Source organism: Bos taurus, chromosome 25 (assembly GCF_002263795.3).
Source record: "Bos taurus isolate L1 Dominette 01449 registration number 42190680 breed Hereford chromosome 25, ARS-UCD2.0, whole genome shotgun sequence".
NCBI classification, from domain to species: domain Eukaryota; kingdom Metazoa; phylum Chordata; class Mammalia; order Artiodactyla; family Bovidae; genus Bos; species Bos taurus.
In genome coordinates, this window is record NC_037352.1 from 15,712,490 (window position 1) to 15,740,138 (window position 27,649).

General features: G+C 49.2%; 1 protein-coding gene across 1 annotated transcript in view; it reads left to right on the plus strand.

The window, feature by feature from the left end:
* Nucleotides 1–27,649, plus strand: part of XYLT1 (xylosyltransferase 1) — a 352,297-nt gene that overhangs the window by 171,089 nt on the left and 153,559 nt on the right. The window contains exon 3 of the mRNA XM_002698037.6: nucleotides 20,182–20,692. Within this exon, the coding sequence (XP_002698083.1) occupies nucleotides 20,182–20,692 (511 nt within the window). The remainder of the gene's footprint in view (nucleotides 1–20,181; nucleotides 20,693–27,649) is intronic.

The following is a 27,649-nucleotide window of genomic DNA, read 5'->3' on the forward strand; positions in this document are numbered from 1 at the left end:
CTGCCGCCCGGGTTCCATCTGCTCCCGTTGGCTTGGCTTCGCCTCCAGACGTGCCAGCCTGTTAGTTCTCCGCGGCCGCTCCTCTTTCCTTCCAGGTCAGGACGGGAGATCGTGCCCGTTCACTTCGATTCACTCACACAGGACCAGGCACATCCTGGGTGTTTTGGAAATGTGGAGAAATGCATGAAAGGCAAGAAGTTGGGAGACAATGGGCTCTGGAGTTCATAGTGTAGATCAGCTGCTTGTTAGCTGCGTGGCCCTGGGCAGGTGACATGCCATGTCTATACCTGTTTCCTTGTCAGTCAGATGGGCTTAGCAATAGTGGTAGCTACATGTGAGGATCATTGTGAGGGTGAAATGACATAATGACCTAAATCTCTTGCAATGGGGCAGAGGGTAGGGGCATAGAGTAAGTGGGTGCATGCCCAGGCACTCAGTCGTGTCCAACTTTGCAACCCCACGGACTGCAGCCTGCCAGTCTTCTCTGTCCATGAAACTTTCCAGGCAGGAATACTGGAGTGGGATTCCATTTCCTTCTCCAGGGGATCTTCCTGACCCAGGGATCAAACCCAAGTCTCCTGCACTGACAGGTGGATTCTTCACCACTGAGCCACCTGGGAAGCCCCACAGTAAAGTGTGCTGTAAATCCTAATTCTTGCTTTCAATAAGAATGTTATGCCCACCCCCACCTGTATTACTCATCCCTTTTTCTACAATTTTACAACTTGACTTTAAAAGGGTCGCCTACAGCATGGTCTTTCAGCCCCCTGGGAGTTTCCACTGTGACACGGACACCCTTAAGGATGCAGTGCCTTCTCCCCCGCCATCTGCCTTGGAGAGCTCCAAGCTGGAGGTTCACAGAGCATCGTTCCGCGGGGGGAATGAGAGGTGCTCATGCCCCTCGCAGAGCTGGGCCCACTCAGAGCCAGGCAGTCTCTTCTGTGCTTGGCCTGCAGCTGCCTCCTCCCACCTGAGCTGATTTTTGCCTCCAGCTAGCAAGACAAACCAAATGTTGTTATTTTAGTATCTGGTCGCCTGTCGGAAATAATTTCTAAAAACGTTTTTCCTCTTTCTCTCCCCTGGCTCCCTTGAAGCAGCCACAGCTGTAGAGGGATTAAGACAGGACAGCGGGGAGCCCCTGGCCCTTAGGGGAGGGGCTGCAGTGTGGTGATCAGTTGCTATTTACAGGCTGGGGTGAGTCTTCAGCAAGCCACTCACCTCCCTGTGCCTCCGTTTCATGGCCTAGAAAATGGGAATGCTGACTATGCTGGCCTCCAAGGGCTGCTGTGAGTTAGTCCATGCAAGGTGCTTACAAGGACTCCTGGCAGGTGGTAAGCGCTGCTCATTGCCGCTGTTGTTCCTGGGAAATAGAAAGTGACCTCAAACAGCTGTGCGCAGGGGGACAGCCTGATTAGGGAGGAGGAGTTATTGCAGCCAGTCCTAGGTCTCCTGATCCATCCCTACACTTGGCAGGGGGCGGTGGGGGGAACTTCACTCCCTTTCCTAAGATCTCTGGTAGGACCCATAGACCTGTAGAATCCTAGAGCATCCGTGTGATAAGGAACTGACTACGGGATAAATGGTTTCAGTCGTGTCCAACTCTTTGCAACCCTATGGGCTGTAGGCTCCTCTGTCCGTGGGGATTCTCCAGGCAAGAATACTGCAGTGGGTTGCCGTACCTTTCTCCAGAGGGGTCTTCTCGACCCAGGAATCTAATCCACATCTCTTACATCTCCTGCATTGGCAGGTGGGTTCTTTACCACTAGCGCCACCTAGGAAACCCTAAGGAACTGACTGGTCCCATGTTTTTCCAAAAGAGGTGTGTCCTTTCAGGATGATTTGGGAAACTCCATGGGCTTAAACAACCTTGATTCATCCAGGGAGAAAGTGAATGCCTTTTCCACAGTCCTTAAGTCTGTTTGACGACACCAAGGAGAACGTCTCAGCTTGGTGATAGCATGATTTTAGCACCTAACCTTTGCACACCTCCCTTTACAACAGAGTGAGCCTTTGGCTCCTAGCCTTAAGCAGTCAACTTGATCTAGCCTGGGGTGGGATACCATTGTTTCCTTTTCCTTGTGTTCAGATTTTTAGGAACTCCCTCATAGCTCAGTTGGTAAAGAATCCGCCTGCAATGCAAGAAACCCCGGTTCAATTCCTGGGTTGGGAAGATCGGCTGGAGAAAGGATAGGATACCCCCTCCAGTATTCTTGGGCTTCCCTGTGGCTCAGCTGGTAAAGAATCTGCCTGCAATGTGGGAGACCTGGGTTTGATCCCTGGGTTGGGAAGAACCCCTGGAGAAGGGAAAGGCTACCCACTCCAGTACTCTAGCCTGGAGAATTTCATGGACTGTATAGTCCATAGGGTCCCAAAGAGATGAACACAACGGAGCGTTCACTTTCACTTTTTCTGGTGATCAACTTTTCACAGTATATGTGTAGACATTTAAATGGTAGCCAACTAAAATCAATAAGTAAATGGGGAAGGTGTTAGAACATACTGTCCTAGCCCAGCACCCCTAGTTTGCAGAATGATGGTGAACAGGATCCAGAGAGTGCCAGGTCGCCTGATTCACAACACGACCTGAGGCTGGAGGGGACTGAGTTGGGCGTTAGCACCTCTGGCTACACATCGGGATCACCTGGAAGCTTTGAAAAGTTCTGGTCCTCTGGCTTCAGCTCATACCAACTCAGTCAGTATCTCCCTGGTGGATGAAACTGGACACTGGCAGAAAGTGACCCCTTGAGCCGTTTTCTGCATGGAGAGTGAGCCTGGGTGGATCTGAAATTGCAGGCGTGGCAGCCCTTGGAGAAACTGCCGGCTCTTTTTCTGTCTCTGCTTAGTTGCTCAGTTGTGTCCGACTTTCCGTGACCCCATGGACTGTAGCCCGCCAGGCTCCTCTGTCCACGGGATTCTCCAGGCAAGAATACTGGAGTGGGTTGCCATGCCCTCCTCCAGGGGATCTTCCTGACCCAGTAATCGAACCCGCATTGGCAGGTAGGTTCATCCAGGAAGCCACCCAGTGGCAGGCACTGTGGTTTAACTCCTCAGTCTGTGTGGCCATGAACAAGTGTTTATACCTCTCTGAGCCTCTGTTTACTCATTTGTCAAAAAGGATATCCTCCGACTAACAGGAGTGTTATTTCTAGTGATGATCTGTGTTTTCAGCTGTGTCCTATGGACTTTCCCAGCAATGACTTGTTTCATCCTCATACCAATTCTGTGAGTGGTTGCAGCTGGGAAGCCTGCCCCAAATCGCAGCATTTTGAAATGGTGCAGAGACCCAAGTAGTCTGCTTGAGTGCTTGAGGCCCTGGCCTCGAGTACAGCTGGGCAGCACTGCCTGCTGTGAGGCTGTTGTTGTTGTTGTTGTTTAGTTGCTCAGTCGTGTCCAACACTTTGTGACCCCATAGACTAAAGCCCCAGGCTCCTCTATATGGGATTCTCCAGGCAAGAATACTGGAGTGGGTTGCCATTCCTTTCTCCATGTAAAACTGTTGGGAACATTCAATAGGAGACGGCATGAAAAATGCTGCCCAAGCAGCAGTGATGAAAGGTGCGTTGCGGGGGAAGGGGCTGCATCATAAAAGCCTGAACACCCCATGTCAGCTTGGATTCTCCCACTCTCAACTGTGGGAGTGTGGGTTCAACAGGCAATATTCTGTTCTCTTCCTGAGATCCAGCCAGGAGGGGAAAGTTCACGGTTGGCCTGGTCCAAGTTCGGGCACTTAGGGTGCTTGAGAGATAAGGCTGGGAGGTTAAGAGCACAAGCATTGGAATCAGACCAACCTGGGTTTGATCCCTTCCTGCCCCTCACGTGACCTCCTCTCTGGGCCTCAGTTTGCTCTTAGGTCACGTGTGGATGCTAAGGTCTCAGAGACCAATGTAGGGACTGCCCTGGGGGTCTGGTGGTTAGCTTCCACTACAGAGGGCATGGATTTAACCCCTGGTCGGGGATCTTAATCCCCCATGCCACGAGGCGCAACCAAAAAAGAAAAAAAAAAAAAAAATCAGCCTGAAGATTAACTGAGGGGTAAGGTGTAGGCGGCAGTCCATGGGATTGCTAAGAGTCGGACACGACTGAGCGACTGCACTCTCACTTTTCACTTTCATGCATTGGAGAAGGAAACGGCAACCCACTCCAGTGTTCTTGCCTGGAGAATCCCAGGGACGCGGGAGCCTGGTGGGCTGCGGTCTATGGGGTTTCACAGAGTCGGACACGACCGAAGCGACTTAGCAGCAGCAGCAAGGTGTAGGCGATCTCCCAGGTAGCGAGTGACAGCTGGGAGGGGACGAAGCAGGTGGTAGGATGGAGCAGGACACTGGGAGGTGAGCAGGGCCTGCTTTATTGGGGGAGTTGCAATGATCGGGCATCTGGCCAGGATTTAGTAGTCAGCATGGAAGTCCCTGTCTTGCTGCCTCAAACTCTTCTTGTGTGAAAAAAATCCTAATGGGTATAATGCCTGAGGGAAAGGAAAGTGACCTGCTCTGGGGCAATAAGGAGCCAGGAGACTGGAGGAGACCCTGGAGGGCCCCCCAGAAGCTGAAGACTGAGAAAAACTTCTTAGAGACCCATCCAGAGAGAAGGCAGCCTGTCTTCAGAACCTTGGTGCAGCTAGTAGCTTGCACTCTGTAAAGTTCACGGAAAGAGCCATCTAGTGGCCTGAATGACTGTGGTCCATCGGGTCTCCCAGAACCACCTTCTGCTGGGTCTGTTTCATGGATCGTTTGAGGATAAAGGGGAGCTCCTTTGTCTAGAAGTCAGGACACATCTGCCAGGGAAGGTCCACTGAGCAGCCCCTTGAATAAGGAACTTGTCCAGTAGCAGACTGTCTTTCCCACCTGGATGGCACGTGTTCTGGGGAGGCGTGTCATCTCTAAAACAGGAGGGGCAAGGGGAGGCAGAAACAGCCCTCTCCCCTGTCAACCGGGCACCCAGCCCTGCTCCAGTTCCCCTTCTCACTTTCCCAGCTCTCTGGGGCTGGACTGGCCCGGCCCTTCAGCCTACTTAGAGAACCTCTTCCAGCTTCAGTTCCCTCATCTTTGAAATGGGTGAATATGTATAACTGAATCACTCTGCTGTACACCTGAAACTAACACAGCATTGTAAATCAACTATACTCCATTATAAAATTTAAAAATTTAAAAATAATAAAATGTCTAATCAAAAATTAAATAAAATGGGTGGATAAAGCATAATCAATACTTGACATTGTATCCGTAACACATCCTATCTGTTTTTCTCTTTTTATTGAGTCGTTGGTCAGTTGCTTATCTATTTCGTTCTCTTAGAATGTGTGTTTCATAAGAGCAGGTGTCTCCAGATCTCAGTGATAGACACAGCACTTCTGCCAGGGACAGTGGCTGGCACATACTTGGCACTCAGTAAATACACATGAATGGATACACCACAGAAGGTTACTATAGAAGTTGGGATGAAATGATGCTGGTAATGTTTACCTTCCATTCTCTGTGCTTTGACCTGTGCCTTTGCACTAAGCTGATATATCTTCTCATTGACTTTATGAGGTTTGGATATTATTATACCTGTTTTACGTAGGAAGGACCAAGGCTCAGAGAGGTTTGCTAACTTTCCCAAGGTCGCACAGCTAGCAAGCGGCAGGGCCAAGTTTCAGATTCAGAAGAGTGACCTCAGAGCATGCTCCTGTAACCCGTCAGCATGTCCCAGGGGCCATGATTGCCCATTGCCCCCTTTTGGCTCAGCACAGTGTGAGAGATGAACAGCAGACACATCCCCTCTGAAGGGAGGGACCAGAACTCTCCTTTCAGGGGAGAGTAGGACACTCAAAAGTTGGTTGTGAGGAGGTTTTCTGCCCTGAAGCCCGACAGAGAATGTCAGGGGCTTGTGAGAAGCATGCTTACGAACAGCACATGCCACCCATGAAGGTCAGCCCCCTCAGGCCAGGAGGCAGAAGTCATTCTCCAAAGGTGTTAAAGAGGGCTCACCTCCATCCACGGCCCCCAGCGGAGGTGGCCATTCTTTGTCTGCCTGCGTGCTCAGTCATGTCTGACTCTTTGTGACCCCAAGGACTATAGCCCGCCAGGCTCCTCTCTTCATGGGATTCTCCAGCCAAGAACACTGAAGTGGATTGCCATGCCTCCATCCAGGGGATCTTCCTGACCCAGGGATTGAACCCATGTCTCCTGCATCACAGGTGGATTCTTTACAGCTGAGCCACCTGGGCCATTCTGCACAGCATGCCAAACCCTCACATGAACAGGAAGTGTCAGTGGGGCTTCTCCACTTTGCCAATGGTTAGGCCCGTAAACAGGCAACCTTCTTCAGGAACTTAGCCCATAAAACTGCGTGGAGGCCCCGTCCCTGGGAGGGTGGGCCAAGGCAAGCACAGGCTCATAAAGGAGATTTAAGGAGACGACAGCAGCATATTCATTTGTGCCTCTGCATAGTAAAGATAATTTATTGGCGGCTGCTGGGACGCTCAGCCCTGAAATCACATGGATGGGAATATTAGGTGCCTTTCCCTTGCTCCCTCTCCCCACCCCAAATGGCTCTGACTTTCAGATGGTGTAAATTAATTGGGTTTGTGTGTGTGTGTATAAGTGCATATATATTTATTTATTTACAAGCATCTTTCCTTATTTATCTCACTGGCTCCGTGAGCATTTACATTTCTTCAGAGACTCTGCAGTAATGAGCTTACAAGTGGGTCATTCATTACCCACTTGTGGCAGGAGGCGGGGGGAGGGCATGGGAGACCTGGCAGATGCAAAGGATGAGTTTGATTCATCAGCAGGAGGCCCATTTGTCTCCTCAAGGGCCCCTTCCCCAGAGGACCAGGATGGGAGAAGAGCACAAACAGGAGATGCCGAAACAAGGAGTGCTTCCCAGGAGCTGGGACAAGAGACTCAGGGAAGGTGTGTAGGGAAATAAAACCATGACAAATAGCATGTTGGGGTTGGGGGAGTACAGAACTGAGTTAGCCTCAAGTTATGGAGACAAAGAATTGATGCTTTTGGACTGTGATGCTGGAGAAGACTCTTGAGAGTCCCTTGGACTGCAAGGAGATCAAACCAGTCAATCCTAAAGGAGATCAGTCCTGAATATTCATTAGAAGGACTGATGCTGAAGCTGAAACTCCAGTACTTTGGCCACCTGATGCAAAGAGTTGACTCATTGGAAAAGACCCGGATGTTGGCAAAGATTGAAGGCAGGAGGAGAAGGGGATGACAGGATGAGATGATTAGATGGCACCACCAACTCAATGGACATGAATTTAGGCAAGCTCCCGGAGATGGTTAAGGACTGGAAAACCTGGTGTGCTGCAGTCCATGGGGTCGCAAAAACTGAGTGACCAAACAACAAGGGAGACAAAGCAGAAAGGCAAGAGGACTTTACACCAAGGACTCAAGTTATTCAAGTAACCCTCTGCCTGCTGACCCCCTCTCTTCTTTAAAGATTTCAGCCCACTTAGTGATTGCTTTCTTTTAGGGTCTTTGCTGGAGGTGGTGTCACCCGCTAGGGGTTGTTTTGGGTATCCATGGGACACTCCACCAAGGCTGGTTGTTAACAGCCCTAGGGAGTAGAGTGTAGGTTTTATACCCATGTTGTGTGATTTGGAGTGTATTACTTTACCTATCTGTGCTTCCATACTTTCACTTGTCAAATGTTAGTTGTTGTTGTTCAGCCGCTAAGTTGTCTCTGACTCCTTGTGACCCCATGGACTACAGCACGCCAGGCTCCTCTGTCCTCCACTGTCTCCAACAGTTTGCTCAAATTCATGTCCGTTTCTTCTGCGATGCTATCTAACCACCTTTTGTCAGACATCTTCATTATGACCTGTTCATCTTGGGTGGCTCTGCACGGTGGCTCACAGCTTCATTGCAAGCTTCAGAGCAAGCCCCTTCCCCATGACAAGGATGCTAACAGTACCTACCCCAAAAAATTGTTCTGGGACTTTTTGTCAGCTGTATTGTTGTTCAGTTGACAAGTCGTGTCCGACTCTTTGCAACCCCATGAATTGCAGCATGCCAGGAGTTCCTATCCTTCACTATCTCCCAGAGTTTGCTCAAACTCCTGTCCATTGAGTCGATGATGCCATCCAACCATCTCATCTTCTGTCGTCCCCTTCTCCTCCCGCCTTCAATCTTTCCCTGCATCAGGGTCTTTTCCAATGAGTCAGTTCTTCACATCAGGTGGCCAAAGTATTGGAGCTTCAGCTTCAGCATCAGTCCTTCCAATGAATATTCAGGACTGATTTCCTTTAGGATTGACTGGTTGGATCTCCTTGCAGTCCAAGGAACTCTTAAGAGTCTTCTCCAACACCACAGTTCAGAAGCATCAGTTCTTTTGTGCTCAGCTTTCTTTATAGTCCAACTCTCACACTCATACATGACTACTGGAAAAACCATAGCTTCGACTAGACAGACCTTCGTCAGCAAAGTAATGTCTCTGCTTTTTAATATGCCGTCTAGGTTTGTCATTGCTTTTCTTCAAGGAGCATGTGTCTTTTAATTAGGTATAATTAAAAAGCATCTTTTAATTAGATATGTATATTGAGGTCTAATTGACAAAATTGTAAGATATTTAAAGTGTTCAATGTGCAGATTTGATATAGAGATACATTTTCCCCCACTGAGTTCATTAACACATTGTTCTGGAATTTTTAAGGATAATCAAGTGTCAAGTGTGAGTGCAGTGCTTAGAATTAATGTTCTATAAGTGTTAGCTACTATCGTTGTTATTACTGAGTTTGAGTTTTGCTGGGCTTGCTTGCCCATGATTCCTGTCTGCCTGTTAAACATGCTCTTTCCTCTGAAGTTTGGGCAGGAAAGCTGCTTTCTTTGTGAAAACCTCCTCTGCTCTCCTTGGACTTGGATTCTTGATGAAACCCTTGGCACACATTCATCGCCACTCTGCCTCCCTTTGCTCTCGTCCTGAAACACTGTATGTCCACTCGCACTTCCCTCTCGTGTGTCAGAACTCCACCAACAACAGGAAGCGTGTCTTAAGTCCCCTTCCTCTCCTCTGCCTCCTCCACGCCTGGCAGGGAGTAGGCACCCAGTTAAAGTATGTAGGGTGAATAAACCAGTCATTCTCAACCCTGTCGGACCAGCCCCTCTTCATGCAATAAATCTTTTAAAATAATTCCTTTTATCTGTTGTGAAATGAAATCCATACTTGTTACAACCTACTTATACTCACAGCTCTGAAACAGATCAATACACTGCCTTGCTAATAATATAACAAATGTGCTCAAAGTAATTTGAAATAAAAATAATGTGTATTTTGTTCTGTAAATGATCAGGCATAACACCTCCAGACAAGCGCTTCCCTAACTGTAAGGTGCAGACAAACCCCCAGGGCATCTTGTTCAAATGCAGATTCAGTGGTCCGGGTGGGAGCCTGAGAACCTCCATTTCTAACAGACTCCCAAGGATGCTGATGTTGCCAGCTGTCAGGCCTCCCTTTGTGTCAAGGGGCTAGAAGACACACAAAAAGATCAGGTGCCGGATGTTGACTCACCAAGAATTACAATTACAAATACAAGTGGAGAACAGGTGTGTTTGTTGGTAACTTACAGGCATAGCTTGTGTGGCTGTTGATGACAGGATTTTTAAAAAATCATGCTATAATTCTGAATGATGTAAGATCTCCCCTTGAGTTAAAGATAGTTACTTTCCTGGAAAATTCAGTTCTATTAAAAGCACTCAAAAGTACTCTGTCATATGTAAATTTGTATGAGGTTCCTGACCTGCATAATTAAAAACCAGTTGTTCGCCCACATGACAGGTAGAGACATTCAGAAGTCCTGCAGGATGTGGGATTGTTCTTCATTGCTTTGGAAATATGCATTGTTAGGGATCTGGTGTCCCCCGTCGCTCTCTGCCAGGAACATCCCACAGTCATTGTGGCAACCGAAATGGCAAACATGTTTTCAGAACACCCCTCGAGGGGCAGTCCCACGTCTATGGAAAACCCTGGAATAAAAGGATTCCTTAAGGACTCTTGAGATCTTTGAGGCAAGGCTCTGAAGTTGAGTTCCTTGAGAATCCTGGGTCCTTGGTTTCGAGCAGGCTCACAACGTGCAGTGGGTGAGGGGACCTGCGCCACGTTGGACAAGAGCTGTGATGATCTGTAGAGCAGCCGCCGCTTCTCAGTACTGCCAGCCACTGCTCAGTCCCACACGGTCATCACACGCAGAATCCCAGCCCACTGCTGTCAGGCCTCCTGGTGCTTCAAGAGAGGATGGAAATCCAAATTTTAAGATGGAATCTCTAGACCTTGAAATGTTGCCTGGGACTATAAACCAAGACATGAGTACCCCGTACAAAGCAAACCAACCCCTTGATACAACCATGAAGTCCCAGTTAGGACCTCTGGTTTAAATTTGGGGGGCTTCCCTGGTGGCTCAGTGGTAAAGAATCCACCTGCCATTATAGGAGACACAGGTTCCATCCCTGAGTCAGGAAGATCCCCTGGAGAAGGAAATGGCCACCCACTCCAGTATTCTTGCCTGAAAAATCCCATGAACAGAGGAGCCTGGCAGGCTATATAGTCCATGGGGTTGCAAAGAGATGAACACAACTTAGCAACTAAACAACAACTTAAATTACGGATCTTGGGGATCCCTAGTCCCCAAGTGCCAGCATCTTGGGGACTAGCCACTTGCTTGAATGAATGCCCCCTCCTCAGAGTGACCCTGTTTCCAGTGGGGGAGTCTAACCCTCCTCCCACGTCCCCCCTTTGCAGGCACAGTTTCTCCCCATCTCCTCCAGATCCTCCCTGCTCCCTCCAGCATGCCTTTCCTTAGTTAACGTGGGCCCTTTCTGCGGCCATCTCTTTCTCCCTGGCCTAGCTCTCCTGTTCTGTCCACTTGGACTGGTCACTTGGGGCTGTAGTTGTCACACGGGAGCAGGGCTTGAGCCACTGAGGCTGCCAACAGGGGTCTCTGGAGCACATGCCCGTGGAGCCGTGCTTCTCCACCAGGGGTGATTTTTGGCCCCTAGGATATGTCTGGCAATATCTAGAGACATTTTTGGTTTTCACACGAGTGTTACCGTCATCTAATAGAGAGAGATCACGGGTGCTGCTAAACACTCTAGAATGCACGGGACAGCCTCCACAGAGACATGACCTGCCCCCAGATGTCCCTAACGTCACAGTTGAGAAAGTCCGTCTTGGAGAAATCCAGAAGGCTTTGTTACTGAAGCTAGACTGGGTTGTTCATTGTGATTGTCACACCCTCCTGGTGGGGCTAGAAGGACATTCTGGGTCCAGTCTGGACTCCTGTGCTGGCCCCAAGGACACAGCAATATGGAGTTGAGGTCCAGGCCACATGGCCTTGGGCGGTGTCAGGGATAAATAGGCCGTAAGGACAGATATCAACGGGTGAGATCTTGTTGCACTAGGGGAACGGGTCCAGTGTGAACCGAACGCCACTGAGACTTGTACAGAGAGACTGGTCTCTTAAAGGGAGCGTGAGGGCATAGTGAGGGGGTGAGCAGGGCTTGAGCAGAGTAAGGGCAGTGAGAAAGGACAGAAAGCAGGAAGGGGGTGGGGGGCCCTGTCCCCATGAAACTCATCTGGGTTTGCCAGCTGGCGCTTCTCCAAGCTAGTCCTCTCCTTTGCATAGGGGCTGGAAGGGTCGCTGGGGCCCCGTCTTAGGGGGTTAGCTGGAGCAAACTCAATTCTGTTGGCAGCCTTCTGTTTTCTCAGGCAGGCGCTAGAAGGGGACTAGAATCATCCAAGGGCTGTGTCCTTGAGCTGTCAGAAATGATGTTAGTGTTTTCTCCAGTCTTTACAGGCCAAAGTTGAGGCCATGTTGAGAAGGGGCTCAGAGGGGCTTGGCTAGAGTTTGGTCAAAGGGAGCAGCTTTGCCAGCAGGTCAGTCTTCCTCCCAGAGGGTGTCCTGGGGCTTTAGGGTTCTGCCTCTTTCTATAAAACTATTTATCATCACTCCATTTCCAGTTGACCTAGATTTCCACCCATGTGTGTATTTATCGTGTATGCAAGTAAAATAAAAACCCACAGGCCTGCTGTATAGAGAAAAACCCAACATAAAAAGGTCCTCAACTTTTATTTCCTCCATGAGTAGGTATTTCGGATGATAGGTCTGTATTATGTCAGCAATTCTCAAACTTGTTGGTCTCCATGGACCCCCTTCTATTTTCAAATATTGTTTCGGACCCCCAAGGAGCTTTTCTTTATGTAGGTTATATCTATCAATTATTTGTTATATGTTGAAATTTAAACTAGGGCATTCTCAACATTGGTTATTTATTGATTTACTTAACATAATCATAACTCATTATGTGTCTGTATAAGTAAAACCTTTTATGAAAAATATGTGTGTTTTACACAACCAAAACAAATTTCATGAGAAGAGATTGTTCTGCATTTTTGCAAATCTTTGTAATATCTGGCTTAATAGAAGACAGCTGGATTCTCACATTTGTTTCTGCTTTCAATCTGTTGCGATTTCACACATCATGGATCCTCTGCAAAACTCCACTGTGTGCTTTTGTGAAAGATGAGTGAATAACGGAAAATAACGTCTTCAAATTATGATGAAAGTAGTGACCTTAAAGATCACCTGAAAGGGTTCCCCCAGGGGTTCCCAGAGCACACTTTGAGAACCGCTTCATTAGATCATCACTATAAGCATTAATTCCAATTTAATCCATTGTAGCTAACATTTATTCAGGTCTAGGCTTTATCCTGAGTGCTGTACACATGTTAACTCTCTGAACTCTCGTAAAAGTGCCATTAGACAGGGACTAGTTATTATGCCCATTTACAGAGAGGAAGACTGAGGCTCTCAATGTTAGATATTGTGCCCTGGGTCACACAGTGAGCAAGTGGCAGAGGCCTGATGGACTTGATTGCACTTCACCTCCCCACCCTGCCCTTCCAAATGGCTTAAGTCTACTCACTGGGTGATGGGGCACCGGCTAAAAATGTCACCTGGATGCTGAGTATGTATAAGCCTCATGCTAAGTGTTCTGTTGTTCACTAGAATTAAATATAGGTTTGCCCTATTTAATCTCTCCCTCACCTTTGCAAAGTAGGTCTTCCGACCCCTTCTTTTTTGGTAGATGAGAAAATTGAGGCCCTGAGAGGCTAAGCTCCTTTCCCCGTATCTCAGAGTTAAGGGGCAGAGGCTGGATTCCAAGTCAAGCCAGTGCTACCCATGCAGCTCCCTCCCTCCTCACCCAAAGCTGCGCATCCCGTTAACATGACTAAATCTGCTAAATTACACCAGGCTTATTATTGAGGGTTTTATTAAAGCCTGGCCTGCCCGTGCCCAGCGAGGCCCCCGAGTTTCTAAGTGCTGGCCAGCCCTGCCACTCTTTGTGCATACAAATGAGCCCGTGAGGGGCCTCCGTGAGGTCTGTTTGCATTGGCAGCTGGGGTAATTGCATGTCCTAATTGGGTGCAGCTATGCGCACTGCGACTGCCCTGGCACAGCCGTCCTTTTGGAAGCAGGTGCAGGCTTCTCCCCCAAGTGTCCCTCTCAATGGCCCTGGTCACCTTGGTGATGGGAATGAAGCCTCAGACACTGAGTTCACCAGCGAACAACTACTCAGCTGGCCGTGCGTCCACACACCATGAAAGGAAGCCATAAGCGGGTGGTGATGAGTGAGCAGGTGGGATGGGCGCCCTCACGCCTGCACGGTGCACCTGGCCGGGGCTCCCCTCTGGCACCCTCCCTGGTCCTCAGACCTGCCGAGAGGCGGGCAGCATCGGTGGGTGTGGCCTCTAGACCTCAACTGCCTGGGTTCCAATCCTGGCTCCTCCACTTCCTAGAGCTGGATTTAGTCCCTTAACTTCTCTGAACCTCCGTACTCCCATCCAAAACATGGGAAGAATAACAGCATTTCTTTCATAGGATCCTCATGAGAATCAGATGAGTGAGTCGGTACAGAAGGGTTGGAAACAAAGCCTGGGGCAGAGTCAGCACTGTGCACGTATTTTCTAACGGGAGCATGTTTCGTTAGCACCTTGCGTGTGTCAGTCACTGTGCTTCATCGGTTCTCAGCTATGGGGAGGGAGGTGCCAGCCTGGGATGGATGAGGAATTTGGAGATGAAATCGTCTATCCCAGGTCAAAGAGCTACTGGAGAAGACGATCACAGGATGATGCAGGGAGGAAACCACACACTTAGGAGCACCCACCTACCCCTCCATCCCTGGTCTCTTAAAATCCATCAGCTATTCCTCAACAATTTGAAATTGCAGAACTTTGTTAGTCAATGTATTGCTTAATGGTCGACTCAGAGAATGTTCAGCAGCATCGCACAGGACCTTTTATCTTATAGATGAAAAAATCTGACAATCACTAAAGCAAGACAGACCCCCGGGTCTCCTCCTTTCCTGTTTGGTGTCCTTTCTACACAAAAATAAGAGCAAAACTTTATCAATGAGTGGAGTATTTAGAACCCACCTCCACTCCGAAACAGGACTGGGGTGTGGTGGGGGGGATTCAATTGATCAAGCAAGGAAAAATCCATCCTTAAGTCTGAACCATAGAGAACCAGGAAGGACAGAAGCAGATCCAGGTGTCTCCAGCACAGCAGCCTGGGTCACGTAACCCACCTCTCGAAGCCATCTTGTGCTTGGCATATTTCTACCTGATTGAAATTGGCTCTAAACATGCCCAAGGTTGAATGGGAGTGGAGGACATTATTGCATTTAATTATTTCTCTGGAATAAAAATGGATTCTAGCAGCAGCTTAGAAGTAAGGCAACAGCAGAGCAATTAAGAGTTTTGGAGCTCGCATGTGAACATTTGAATGTGCAATCATTGTAATAAGTACATTAAAATAAAATAAGTCAAAGGGTTGCATTTACATAAATAACCCAAGGTGAGAGTGTTGGATTGCTTAAGAATAAAAGGGACACAGCTAGGAGATCATCATAAAGAAATAATAATCGATCTGTCATCCAGGTGGAGACCATAATGGGTGAGACAGTGGAGGTCCAGTGTTAATTGGTGGGGAATCATCTTTGCTTTTTCTTCTTCCTGCTTTGGGTGTGGCAGACACATTCCAGAAGTTTTATATACATTCATCATCACCAAACCCCCATGAGGCCTTATTTTCGAATCCCTATTTTCCATATGAGGAAACTGAGGCATGCAGAGCTTGGATCACATCATTTCCAGCATCACTTTCATTTCTTGGTGAGGTTACTTCACTTCCCTGAGCCGTAGTCTCCTCCCCTTCATTAGGACTCATGCTGCGGCTTCCCTGGGTGCTCGAGGGGATTAGGGACACAAAGTGCGTGAAGGGCCAGAGTTTAAGGGGACATGGGTGCTAACGGTATGATGATTATCTCACATGTGTTTTCCTGGAAACCTCCCACAGTTGGTTTGTACAGGGAAGGGAACCTGGGCTTGGATGTCTGGATCTTGATTCTCCAAGGGAAGGAGAGAAAAACTGAGGCCCATTAGCCTCTTGGCGAGCAGGTGAAGAGTTAAGGGGAAAGTGAGTGATACTTCTCCAAGGTATAGAAGGGTTGAGGGATAAATGGATAGAGCAAATGTAGTGTATTCATACAATGGAATATTATTCAGTCGAGAAAAAGAAGGAAATCCTGCCATATGTGACAACATGGATGAACCTCAAGGATGCTGGTATGAAAGAGGGATGAAAGTGAAAGTCGCTCAGTCATGTCCCTATGGACTATATAGCCCAGCAGGCTCCTCTGTCCATGGAATTCTCCAGGCAAGAATACTGGAGTGGGTAGCCATTCACTTCTCCAGGGGAACTTTCTGACCTAGGGATCGAACTCGGGTCTTCTGCATTGCAGGGGGATTATTTATCATCTGAGCCACCAGGGAAGCCCAGAGGATGTTAATACTGAGTGCAATAAGCTGGACACAGAAGGACAAATGCTGCTTGATCCACTTACATGAGAACCTAAAATAGCCAAATTCAAGACTTCCCTGGTGGTCCAGTGGTTAAGACTCTGTGCTTCCAGATCAGAGGGTGAAGATTCAATCCCTGGTTGGGGAACTAAGTAAGATCTCATATGCTATGTGGCATGCCCCCTCCCCCGCCCCAAAAGAGTTTGCCTTCGATTTTAAATAAATAAATAAAACAATCAAACTCAGAGAATCAGAGAGTAGGATGGTGGTGGCCAGTGGCCGGGGGAGGGGAAAATGAGAAATCTGTAATCAACGGGCATAAAGTCTTGGTGGTGTAGGGTGAATACATTCAAGAGATCTGCTGTACAGCTTTGTGTCTGTAGGTAGCAAGACTGTATGGGGCACTTAAAACATTTGCCGAGAGGGTAGATCTCCTGTTACATGTTCTCACCACAGTAAAATAAAGTGTACAAAAAAGAAGAAAGAAAACTGCTGGGCGAAGGTGTTGGAGAACTGATCAACTGCTGTAGAAAACAGCCTTGACTCAGAGTGACCGAGATCTTAGGCTCCTGAGTGATGCCTGATTCTCACTGACTGTGCCTCAGTAACTTTTCTGGAAGCTATCGAATACCTACCTGTGAGCTCTTCGTGCCAGAAGAGAAAATATTTCCCTTTCCTCTTACACTCAAATCTTTTGGTTTCCCTTGACAGCTGAGTAGCACCTGGGGCCAGGGGGAAGGCCATGGGGTCACGCAGAGCTGACAGTCCCTGTTGTGTGGGTGACACCCTGTTGTGTCTCTGAGTGGACAACCCTTATTAATCTCGAGTCCTATTAGAACTGCTACTGGCCCCTGGTCCTGATGTCACAAATTAACCAGAGGAACCAGCCGTTTTCTGATGGTCAGATTAGCTTCATTGATTGCAGCGTTTCCTGTGTCTGGTGTTACTTAGAGAAGTTCTGCCAGAAAGTGGTCGAGAATGTGAGCTTTTGAAATTTTGATGGAGGTTTTCTGCTCAGGGGATAAACTGGTGATCGTCAGTTAATGAGGAAAGAGACCAACCCAGGAACTGTACTTAGGACTTTTTTGATGAGAGTGGATACATGTGGCTGTGAGGGTTTCTGCTCGCTCTCTACCTTCTTGTTAACTTCTAGAAAATGGGCTTAGACAGAATTTAAACTCGTGTTCTTGGACAGCAAGTGTCATCAAACTGATTTTTTGGCTGTTAGAGGCAAAAAGCAATGTGAAATTGGGTCTTGTATCTGAGGTCAGCTAAGAGGAAGAAAGCGGATAGTTGTCTTCTGTATTAATCAGGATGAGTTAGACCGTGCTGCAGTAACGAAGATCCCCAAACCTCAGGGACAGAGATCCGCAGAGGTTTACTCTGCCCATGGAGGGTTGGTGGAGTTGCAGGGCCTTTACCATCAGGAGTGTGGCTGGATGCTACCAGGGAAGAAGGGACAAGGCAAAATGTGCCTGGCCCCAGTCACTTGTCTTGGCCACCGCAAGTTGCTTGGCTGTGTCTCATTTGCAGGGGATGGGAAGTGCAATTGTATCGTGTGCCTAGAAGGAAGAGAACTGGAATATTTGTCAAGAGCTTTATTGAATACCATCCCCCCATCCAGTCCATTCCAACCTAGGCTAATGTATGCAAAGAGCCCATCCACTCTGTCACAGAGAAGGGGACACTAAATGCTCTGCCCTTGACCTGTCAGCTGAACAGAAGAGGCACAAAACTACCACAAGTTTTAGAATTAGACAAGTGCAAAGTCACAGCCTTCCCTAAATGACGTCAGACAAATCATTGAATATCCCCAAGCTTTTTTCCCCTCTTTTGTAAGATGAGGGAATGGTAGTATCTGCCTCTGTTACTTCAGAATTTACTTCTGAAGGTTAAATGATTTATCACATGGATGGGCTTAGCACACTGCCTGGCACCTGATAACATGCCCAAGTGGGTGGAAGCAACAAGCAAGCCTTGGCTCCTCTTTCTGTAAAATAGTGAGGGGATACCCCTTAGGGGGCGATTTTCAGCATGCAGTAAGTAATACCTGTGAATCAGCGGCATATGGTGACTGGCTCACAGGGACAGCTTAGAGAATTCATCTGAGAGGCTGCTTGGGATTTTTCAAGGGTCTCTGGACAGAAAGAAGGAAAAGAGGAATAGCAGTGAAGTTTGTTTAGGTTTCAACAACAGAGGCATGGCCCCCACTTGAGGGGGATTTCTTACAAGATGCATGCGGGAGGTAAGAAAAGCCGGAAATAGGTGTTAGAACCGGAATTTCCCCTTTACAGACCAGCATGTAAGGTCGGCTCCCATGGATGACCAGCAGCTTCTCTGTGACAGAACACAGGCTGCACTGTCTCTCGGCGTCTCCTTGTTTCAGTCTTCCTATCCATTGCCTCCAGCCGCTGCCACCCGGGTGCTCTGTGGCCCCTCCTTACTGTCCTCTCCCTCTTCTGTGACTTCCTGACACCTGATGGCCACTGGCCAGCCTAGAGACGGCTCTTTGGAGATGACATGCCTGTCCCAGATCCATTTAGCTGGGTGAGAGTGGATGGGAGGGGAGTCAGGCTGCTGTGCTTAAGGGGACAGAGTGAGGGGGATCAGAAGGGCTCTGCAGCTCCCTGGAAGTGGCTGGTGGATCTGATGGCCCAGGGCAGAAGTCATCGACCTATCTGGTTTGAATCCCAGCTTCACGACCAACCACCTGGGTCACCTTGATGAGTCACTGATGCCAGTACCTGCAAAATGAGAATAAAAGTAACATCAACTTACAGAATGGCCACGAGGTATCTTAGTGTTGCTTTCATTCCTATGGACTCTGAAATTGGTACTTGATGCTAGGGGAGATGAAACGAAGGTAAGAAGTGAGTAGACACATTGCTGGACCAAACGGGGACATTGGAGACAAGGGCAAGCAAACCAAGCCCAGAGAATGGGAGCCTTCTAAACTCACAATCCTGGAGAACTGGGGTCTGCATAGTGTTTTTTAAAGAGCCAGAGAGAAGTATTTTAAGCTTTGCAGGCCAGATAGTCTCTATGGCAACCACTCACCTCTGCTGTTGTAGCAGGAAAGTGACCATAGACAATCCATAAATGAATAGGCACGGCTGTGTTTCAATAAAACTTTATTTACAAAAACAAATGGCATGGAGGATTTGGCTCAGGGCAGGCAATAGCTTGCAGGACTGCTAAAGGAGGAGATGCACTTAGTGTCAGCTGAACGGCAGCCCCTCCTGGGCACCAGCACCGCCTCCACAGCTCTGTTCCTCCAACGCCCTCCTTGAGAACCTTCAATGGTCCCATTTAGGAAAATGAATGAGGATGCCTGCCCTCAGGATTGCTACTCATTGCCAGTGCGTTACTATAGCAATGGATTTAAAGAGTCAATTAGCCTCAATTCTCCATGGCCTCTGTGTCCCCTCTGACTGACTGGCTTTGGCCCATGGATTCTCTTTGAGGTTAAGGCCTTCGTAATGGGCTCTAAACAGAAGTACTGTGTTTTGGAAGTGATGAAGGACATTAGTTGACCAGTGCATTTGATCCAAGCTCAAAATGGCCAGGGCCCACATACCGTGGAGAAGCTGAGTTCCAGGTGCCCCTCTTCCTGGAAAGACTCATTGTCTCAAAAATGACTCTTGCCTTTTCTCTTGACCCAACCCATCCTGGATGACTTAATCAGTTCTGCTCCAGATACAAGCATCAAGAGTCAAAGCTCAAACACAAAACTGTCACCAAGTCTTGGATTCATTGTAAGGATTGTCCTGTAAAGGACACATTCCTGCCGAGATAGCTGGTGATGTCTCCCCTCCAGAATTAACTGTGGCATGGTCTCATTCCTCTTATGGGCATAGATCTAGGAGCATGTCTTAAAGGCAATGGAAAGTAAATACTATCCTACCAATGTTTTCTCCCCTTATAGCTTTATTATGGCTTTGCTAACCATTAACCATCACAGCGCTCTCTGCTGGAATTTAAACAGGAAACTCAAAACAAACTGTCTCAATTCCAGTAGCAGAAACACTCAAGGAGACTTACATGAAAAGGGAGTGTGGTTAATAACAAGCATTGAGGATCATAGTCCAAGCATGTTAGATGTTGCAAAAGTTTTATTTTCTAGTTGAAATGTCTTGTATTTCCAGGTTGAGAAACTGAGTTCAAAGAGAAAGATCTAACATGAAGTCTAAGGTGAAGCTCATAGCAAAGGCAGGGCGTGTGACACCAGGGCTCAAACCTCCAAACCTACCTGCCCCATCCTCCAGAGCCCACCTGCTTAGCTTGATGGCTCAGTCAAGATTCTCTTCTGTGTTTTGTCCCTGTCTTCTTTAGGACGGCTACTTCTCTCACCGGCCGAAAGAGAAAGTGCGGACAGACAGCAACAATGAGAACTCAGTGCCCAAGGATTTTGAAAACGTGGACAACAGCAACTTTGCACCCAGAACTCAAAAGCAGAAGCACCAGCCCGAGCTGACGAAGAAGCCCCCTAGAGGACAGAAGGAACTTCTGAAGAGGAAGCGGGAGCAGGAGGAGAAAGGGAGGGGGCGTCCGTCCCCGGGAAAAGGTCCCAACGAGGTGCTGCCTCCCGGCGAGAGGGTCGCGGTGAACGGCAGCCGCGGCAAGGACGCCCCCCGACCGCCCCACGCCCGCAAGAGCGGGGGCAATTCCCCCGAGGCCAAGCCTGACCAGCCCCTCAGGTGTGATATCTCGGGCAAGGAGGCCATCTCCGCACTGTCCCGCTCCAAGTCCAAGCACTGCCGCCAGGAGATCGGGGAGACCTACTGCCGCCACAAGCTGGGGCTGCTGATGCCCGAGAAGGTGACTCGGCTCTGCCCCCTCGAAGGTAAGCCCCAGCCCCGCTCTGCTCACGTCTGCAGACCTTCTCCGAGCGACTGCCCTATTTTTCAAACCCCAAATCAAGACACGAGGTCATTTGTTTTGGACTTTCCTGTGAATTCCAAAATCTTGGGTGGGAAGTTTCCCCACATCAAATTACCTTTTGTTGCAGCGTTAACCAGGTGCCTTTGTGACAAAGGATAAAATGCAGTGCAGTCAGGGCTAATGTGGAAGGTGTAGGTGGCGATGGTATTGATATGGATTGTTTTCTCTCTCAGCAGAATATGGGGATTAAAATTGACATGAATATTACTGTAATTGAATAGGATCTGAAAGGATCTATTGGTTGCATTGAGATTGGGGGCTCTGAAAAAAACATCTTTCTCATTTCCCTCCATCTACAATTTCTTCCTTCCTTATTTCCTTCCCTCTTCTGCCCCCCACCCCCCACCAGCCTCCCTCCTGCCCCACACTGGGCCCCCTTCTCCATGCTGATGATAAATCAGACCTCTTGCTGCCATGCGGTACGAGGTCAGAGCTGTAAGAGTAACATTCATAAGTGCAGGTGAGGGTCCTCATAAATGGGACTGGGGGGATGGCTCTGCATAGGTGAAGTATTACAGTGTGTGTATCTCTGCATCTCGCCTCTCACCACTGACACGTGTTCCTTGCTGGTTCATTTCACCTTTTCCGGTGCCTGCAGAAGGGGAGTAATAACAGGTACTGAGCGCTCGCTGTGTCCTGGGCACGGCACAGGCAATTTGCATTCAATCAGCTCGTCTCATCTGTGGCCCAGTGAGGTTGGCACTGTTATCAGGAGCATATCATTTTTCATTTGAGTGACATAAAATAACTTCCCCAGGTCTTACAGCTTGTAGGAGGCCTCACAAGCCTACAGGTGGAGACATCCTGAGACAGAGATCCACCGTCCTGGGTGAGGTCGTATTTTCTCAAGATCAAAAATAAATAAATAAATAAATACACGTTATGGCAGAAAATTTCAAACCCACCTTGGACAAGGGAGACCCTTCATGTTCCCACCATCCAGCTACAGGTAACTCATGGGGGTCAGTGCTCTTTCACCCACATCCACATGTCCGTCCCGCCTCCCGCGGCCACACACACAAGCTCACTGCAGGTCAGCAGATATTCTTTTTCTTATAGAAGACCTTACATCCCAAATAGTTTGTGAATTAGTCCGCCCCATGGCTTTTCCATGCAGACGGCGTCCAAAAGGCTTCTCTAAAAAGAAGAGAGCGCCGATATCACTGGGAGCAAACAGAGAGCAATGCATTGGAAATGGAGTGATGTGTGTTCTAGTTCAAGTTTCCCCAGGAACTCACAGGGAAAGTGCCTTTGGCTCTCTGGTTCCAGCTTCCTTATCTGTTCAGGGAGCACCCTGTATTAAGTACTCGAAGGGTCTTCCCACTCAGCCCTCCCTGGGGGTCCACTTGCAATTTGCTCTTGGTCATCCCTCGTTCTCATTGGCCACAGTCAATGCCAGGGGTACCCCGCTGTCCCTCACTAAGTGACCAAGGTTTCCAAATATTAATACCTCCTTGTTGCTTCTAAATTCAAATACCAACGAATGCTCATTGTGTGGAGGATACATGGGGAGACCTGGGTGGGGCAGGGGTCCATGAGTGGAAGAGAAGCTGGCCCACGAGGTGCTAGGTCTATCTTGGTGTCCAGACAGAAGGTCAGAGCCTCAGGAAAGCAGACTGCAGGGCTGGGCTGGGTGGCAGGGTGGGAGAAGAGGGCTGTCAGTTCCCCAAGCGTCAGAGAATTTGGAGGCCAGGCAAGTAGATGCCCAATGTCTCATCAATCCCGTATCCCTCTTGATGCAGGAGGTGCGAGGTGAGAACGGCTCCCAGGGAAAAGGGGACTGGGTCACCTCTAGAGAAATCCTGATTCCATCTCTCCACTGGACAGATAAGAAACAAGGCCCAGAGAGGAGGAGGCTTACGGTCAAGGTCACCCAGTCAGAGGCTGAACTTGAGCTGAAATTCAGCTCCTCATCCCTCACACGTGCTTCTCTGTTGACCCCTGGTCACAGGATGGAGGGTATGGATCAGGTCAGGGGTGGCCATGTGGGTGAGTGGGTAGAGAGGCCTGGAAGGGTCCATGGCAAACCCTTTATGGGACCCCCTCTGGGCGGGGTGCAGTGGGGACAGCTTCAACCCTTACCTCAAATTCATCTGTATTTTAAAGTTCAGATGGAAATGTGTATCTCCACTATACTCTCCAATAGAAAGGTATAAAAAGAAAAGGTTCAAAAAGAAAAGGTTCATGTCTCCCTTGCACAGGGACTCTTGTCTAAGCAGTCCCAGGGTTCCCATTATGTTGTTGACTTGGCAGATAGTGGTACAGATGTTTAAATTAATAAGCAGAGATGTTTCCAAAATCTTTTCCTTACCTAGCACGTGGCCTGGCAGAGGCCTGAGCTGCCTGTCTTTCCTTGAGAATAGCAGGGGGCACTCGCTGGGTACCAAGGTTGTCACACTTTTTCTATAAAGGGCCAGAGAGTAAATATTTGAAGCTTCGTGAGCCTTGCAGTCTCCATCACAACATCGCAACTCTGTTGTTGTATCACAAAAGCAGCCGGGACAATACATACACAAGTGCACTTGGTTATTCCGAAAAAACTCGATTTACAAAAGCAGGTGGTGGGTAAGATGTGGCCCATGGGGCCATGGTTTGCTGATCCCTGCTAGGTACCAAGTCCGTGTGGTAGTACCTCCAACACTTGCCTTCCGCCCCATTGAATCCTCATACCAGCCCTGTGAGATCGGTCTCTTTATCAACCCATTTAATGGGTGAGGAAATGGAGGCTCAAAGAGGTTTAGTCCGTGGGCAGAGGGGCACAACTAACAGGCGGTGGGGCTGGTGTTAGTTCCCAGGCGCCAGAGCCCGCAAGCACCCCAGATCCTTCCCCTCCTCAGGAGGCAGGCAGTTTGACCGTAGTCCACATTCTCAGACCTCGGGGATGTCTGAACCGGCTGGCTGTGTCTCTCTGCTGTCTGTAGTTGGAGGAGAAGGACCTCCTCCCAGCACGTTTGTAGGGAGCAAGAGGGCTGTTGTGGCCAGTGGAGGAAGGGGTCCCCACACCTATCGGGGTCCCTCTGAGACACCCCCAGTGAGGCTGTGCGGCACAGGGCATCCCCCGTGGTCTCAGCTGCATCGGCCAAGGTGTCACACCCTTTGGGGGCCTGGGAGCTGGTTGATAAGATTGGCGTGTAAGGGCCTTGGCACACCCAGCCCCAACAGGGACTTCATTCACTGCACCGCAGCCTCCCCCTTTTGCAATAAATTTACTGTGAATAGACTAATTGCAAAATAACCCTAATTGGGTAGTTATCAATGAACAACTTCCCGTGGAACAAAACGACTTACAATTAATAGCATTTAAGCCATAAACTATTCTTCTGCAGAAAGCTAAGATGTAATTACACCCCATACGGAGATGGTGTTCCCTTTTTGGAAACCATGGCACCCGGATTTCCCTCCGCTCAGGAGGGATTTGAGCTCTGGCTCCGTGGTCCTTTTCTGCCCTGTTCAGTGAGGAAGCCAGTGCGGAGGAGAGGGGAAGTCAGCATGTGTGTAAACATACGCAGACATACACGTCCACACACAGACGTGGGCACTGTTTGTCAACTTGCCAAGCTCAGCACCATCCGACAGGATGCCGGAAGTTGAATATGATTAAGGAAACAATTCCTCGTGGCTGGAAGTCTGAAAAATTCCGAGACAGGGAATAGGTGTTAAATGTCAGCTGATGTTAAGGGCTGCCGTTGCTACCACCCCCATGCCTCCAGTCCCCGCACCCCAGCAGCGTTCAGGAGAAAAGAAGCGTCTAGAACCCCAGAGTGGTGTGCTCTGTGCGGACACCTTCCTTGCCTTTGTGACCCAACAGCTCCACTCTCTGCCTCCTGGAGGAAGCAGCTGGGATGCTGACACATTTTCATGAGGAAATGACCAATCTGTAGACCATCCACTCAGAGCCACGAGGAGTGAGATGCGATGTGTCCCATCAGACCCCAAGCCTGGCCTCAGAGAGACTTATTTCTAATCCCGCAGCGGCCCCTTATTGCTCCCAGAGGCCCCGTGCTCCATGTCACCAGTCCCTACCCCCTCCCATATTCCTGGTCCCAGTGGCCCTGACCCCACTGCCCTCACCTCACCCCTGCAGTTGCCTAGGCCTCAGATTCCTTCCTTGGGCTCCAGAATCTCCAGGGCCTCCAGGCACTCCCAGGAGGATTTCCTCAAGTTTCATGGAAATTGAACCATGTTGTATGGAGGGCCCAGGGTGGCGTGGACTGGAAAAACGGTTTTCCATCCAAAGATCTGCAGACATTGGGTTTTGCATCCTGGTTCTGTCCTTACTAGCTGTGTGACTCTGACTTCCTGTGCCTCAGCTTTCTCATCTGTAAAATGGACACAGATGGTTGTGCCGTGTCCTCATAGGGTTGTTGGCTGAAATGGGATCATGCGTGTGAAATGCCTGGTGCGTAGGTACAGAGAATGGGTTTGACTGTCAGCTGCAGCGAGGCAGTGGTGGTGGAATAAGTGAAGAGGGTATTGAAGAGTGGAGGGCCTGCTCCGTGGTGACTGCCGCTTGCCCAGCTGCAGTTCTCTCGTTCTGATCTTCAGACAAGGCCCCATGTGCTTCGGTTATTCTCTCATGCTCATCCACACCACCTCCATTGTTACCTCTACTGCCCACTACCCCCCATCTGGTGTGGCTCTCACCTCTTCCCTCTCCAGATCTCAGCCTAAATGCCACCTCCTCAGGGAAGCCTTCCTGGACCACACCTTCCCTGGAGAACCCTGGCTACAAGGGACATACCAACCCTGGTGAGGGGCAGACATGTCTTTCCCAGTGAAGACCATTTGACCTGAAAGAGGTATTTTAGGCCGGCAATGCCTCATTATATTCGGAACAATTAAATGTCGGCTTACCTGGTAGCTCAGTTCAGTCGCTCAGTCGTGTCCTACTCTTTGCGACCCCATGAACCGCAGCACGCCAGGCCTCTCTGTCCATCACCAACTCCTGGAGTCCACCAAACCCATGTCCATCGAGTCGGTGATGCCATCCAACCAGCTCATCCTCTTGTCATCCCCTTCACCTCCTGCCCTCAATATTTCCCAGCATCAGGATCTTTTCAAATGAGTCAGCTCTTTGCAGCAGGTAGCCAAAGTATTGGAGTTTCAGCTTTAGCATCAGTCCTTCCAATGAACACCCAGGACTGATCTCCTTTAGGATGGACTGGTTGGATCTCCTTACAGTCCAAGGGACTCTCAAGAGTCTTCTCCAACACCACAGTTCAAAAGCATCAAATCTTCAGTTCTCAGCTTTCTTTATAGTCCAACTCTCACATCCATACATGACCACCAGAAAAACCATAGCCTTAACTAGACGGACCTTTGTTGGCAAAGTAATGTCTCTGCTTTTGAATATGCTGTCTAGGTTGGTCATAACTTTTCTTCCAAGGAATAAGCATCTTTTAAAAAATAGCTCAGCTGGTAAAAAAAAATCTGCCTGCAAAGCAGGAGGCCCCAGTTCAATTCCTGGGTTGGGAAGTTCCCCTGAGGAGGGATAGGCTACCCACTCCAGTATTCTTGGGCTTCCCTGGTGGCTCAGCTGATAAAGAAGCTGCCTGCAATTCAGGAGACCTGGGTTTGATCCCTGGGTTGGGAATATCCCCTAGAGAAGGGAAAGGCTACCCACTCCAGTACTCTGGCCTGGAGAATTCTATGGACTGTATAGTCTACAGGGTCACAAAGAGTCAGACATGACTGAATGACGTTCACTTTTCACTTTCAAATGTTGAGATGCTGTCTCCAATAACCCTCATGGGCCACCAGCCTCCTTCTACCTTGAGTTAAAATGCCTCAAAGAGAAAAAAAAAAAAAACATTTCAAGAGAGGCCCCACCCATTACCCCAGTTCCTCTGGCACCTCCTCACCCTTTGCTCTACCAGGTAAAGCCAGTGTCCAGGTGAAGAATGGAAATAAAAACAGAAGTTCCAGGGAAAGCAGTCACTGGGAGCAGCTTGGGCTTTACGGGGACTCTGGACCCAAGTGGCTGATGGTTCTCTGATGAGTGATGAGTGAGGACTCTCTCTTTTGAGTCAGCCGACCAGCTGCAAAGTTACAAGCATGTGTACGTGGCTGGGGCAGCAGCTCCAGTATTGGGGTGAGGATGGACAGGAAGGAGGTTTCTAATGACAAGGCAACTGTCCCTGGATGCAGCAACCCATCTACCCATCAGGCTTTGCAGGACACCAAAGACTCCTGACAAATGTGCTTCTGGTCGGAGGTGGCCAGGGCTGGGGGTGTGGGGAGGCTGTTGTCTGTGACAGAAAGAGACTGGCAGATGGCACCGCCAGCTGCAGTAGGGCTGGCTCCTGGACACCTCCACACCCTGAGGGCAGTGGGGCGACTACACAGCGTGAATAGTGTGGAAGGATGGCTGGCAGCCTGGCAGGGAGGAAAAGGCAGATGTGGATGTCAGCTCCACTGCACCAGGGACTTGGGTGGGACTCCTGCCTCAGTGCCCCCATCAGTCAGGCAGGGATAGTGCTGCTGCTGCTGCTAAGTCGCTTCAGTCGTGTCCAACTCTGTGCGACCCCAGAGATGGCAGCCCACCAGGCTTCCCCATCCCTGGGATTCTCCAGGCAAGAACACCGGAGTGGGTTGCCATTTCCTTCTCCAATGCATGAAAGTGAAAAGTGAAATCGCTCAGTCGCTCAGTCGTGTCCAACTCTCAACCACCTCATGGACTGCAGCCCACCAGGCTCCTCCATCCATAGGATTTTCCAGGCAAGAGTACTGGAGTGGGTTGCCATTGCTTTCTCCTAAGCATCTTGGCTACATTGCTCAGATGAGACAAGGAGGGAACAGCCACGGACAGCTCATGGATAGCAGTGGCATGATGAAGTCAGATAACCCTCCTGCAACCCGG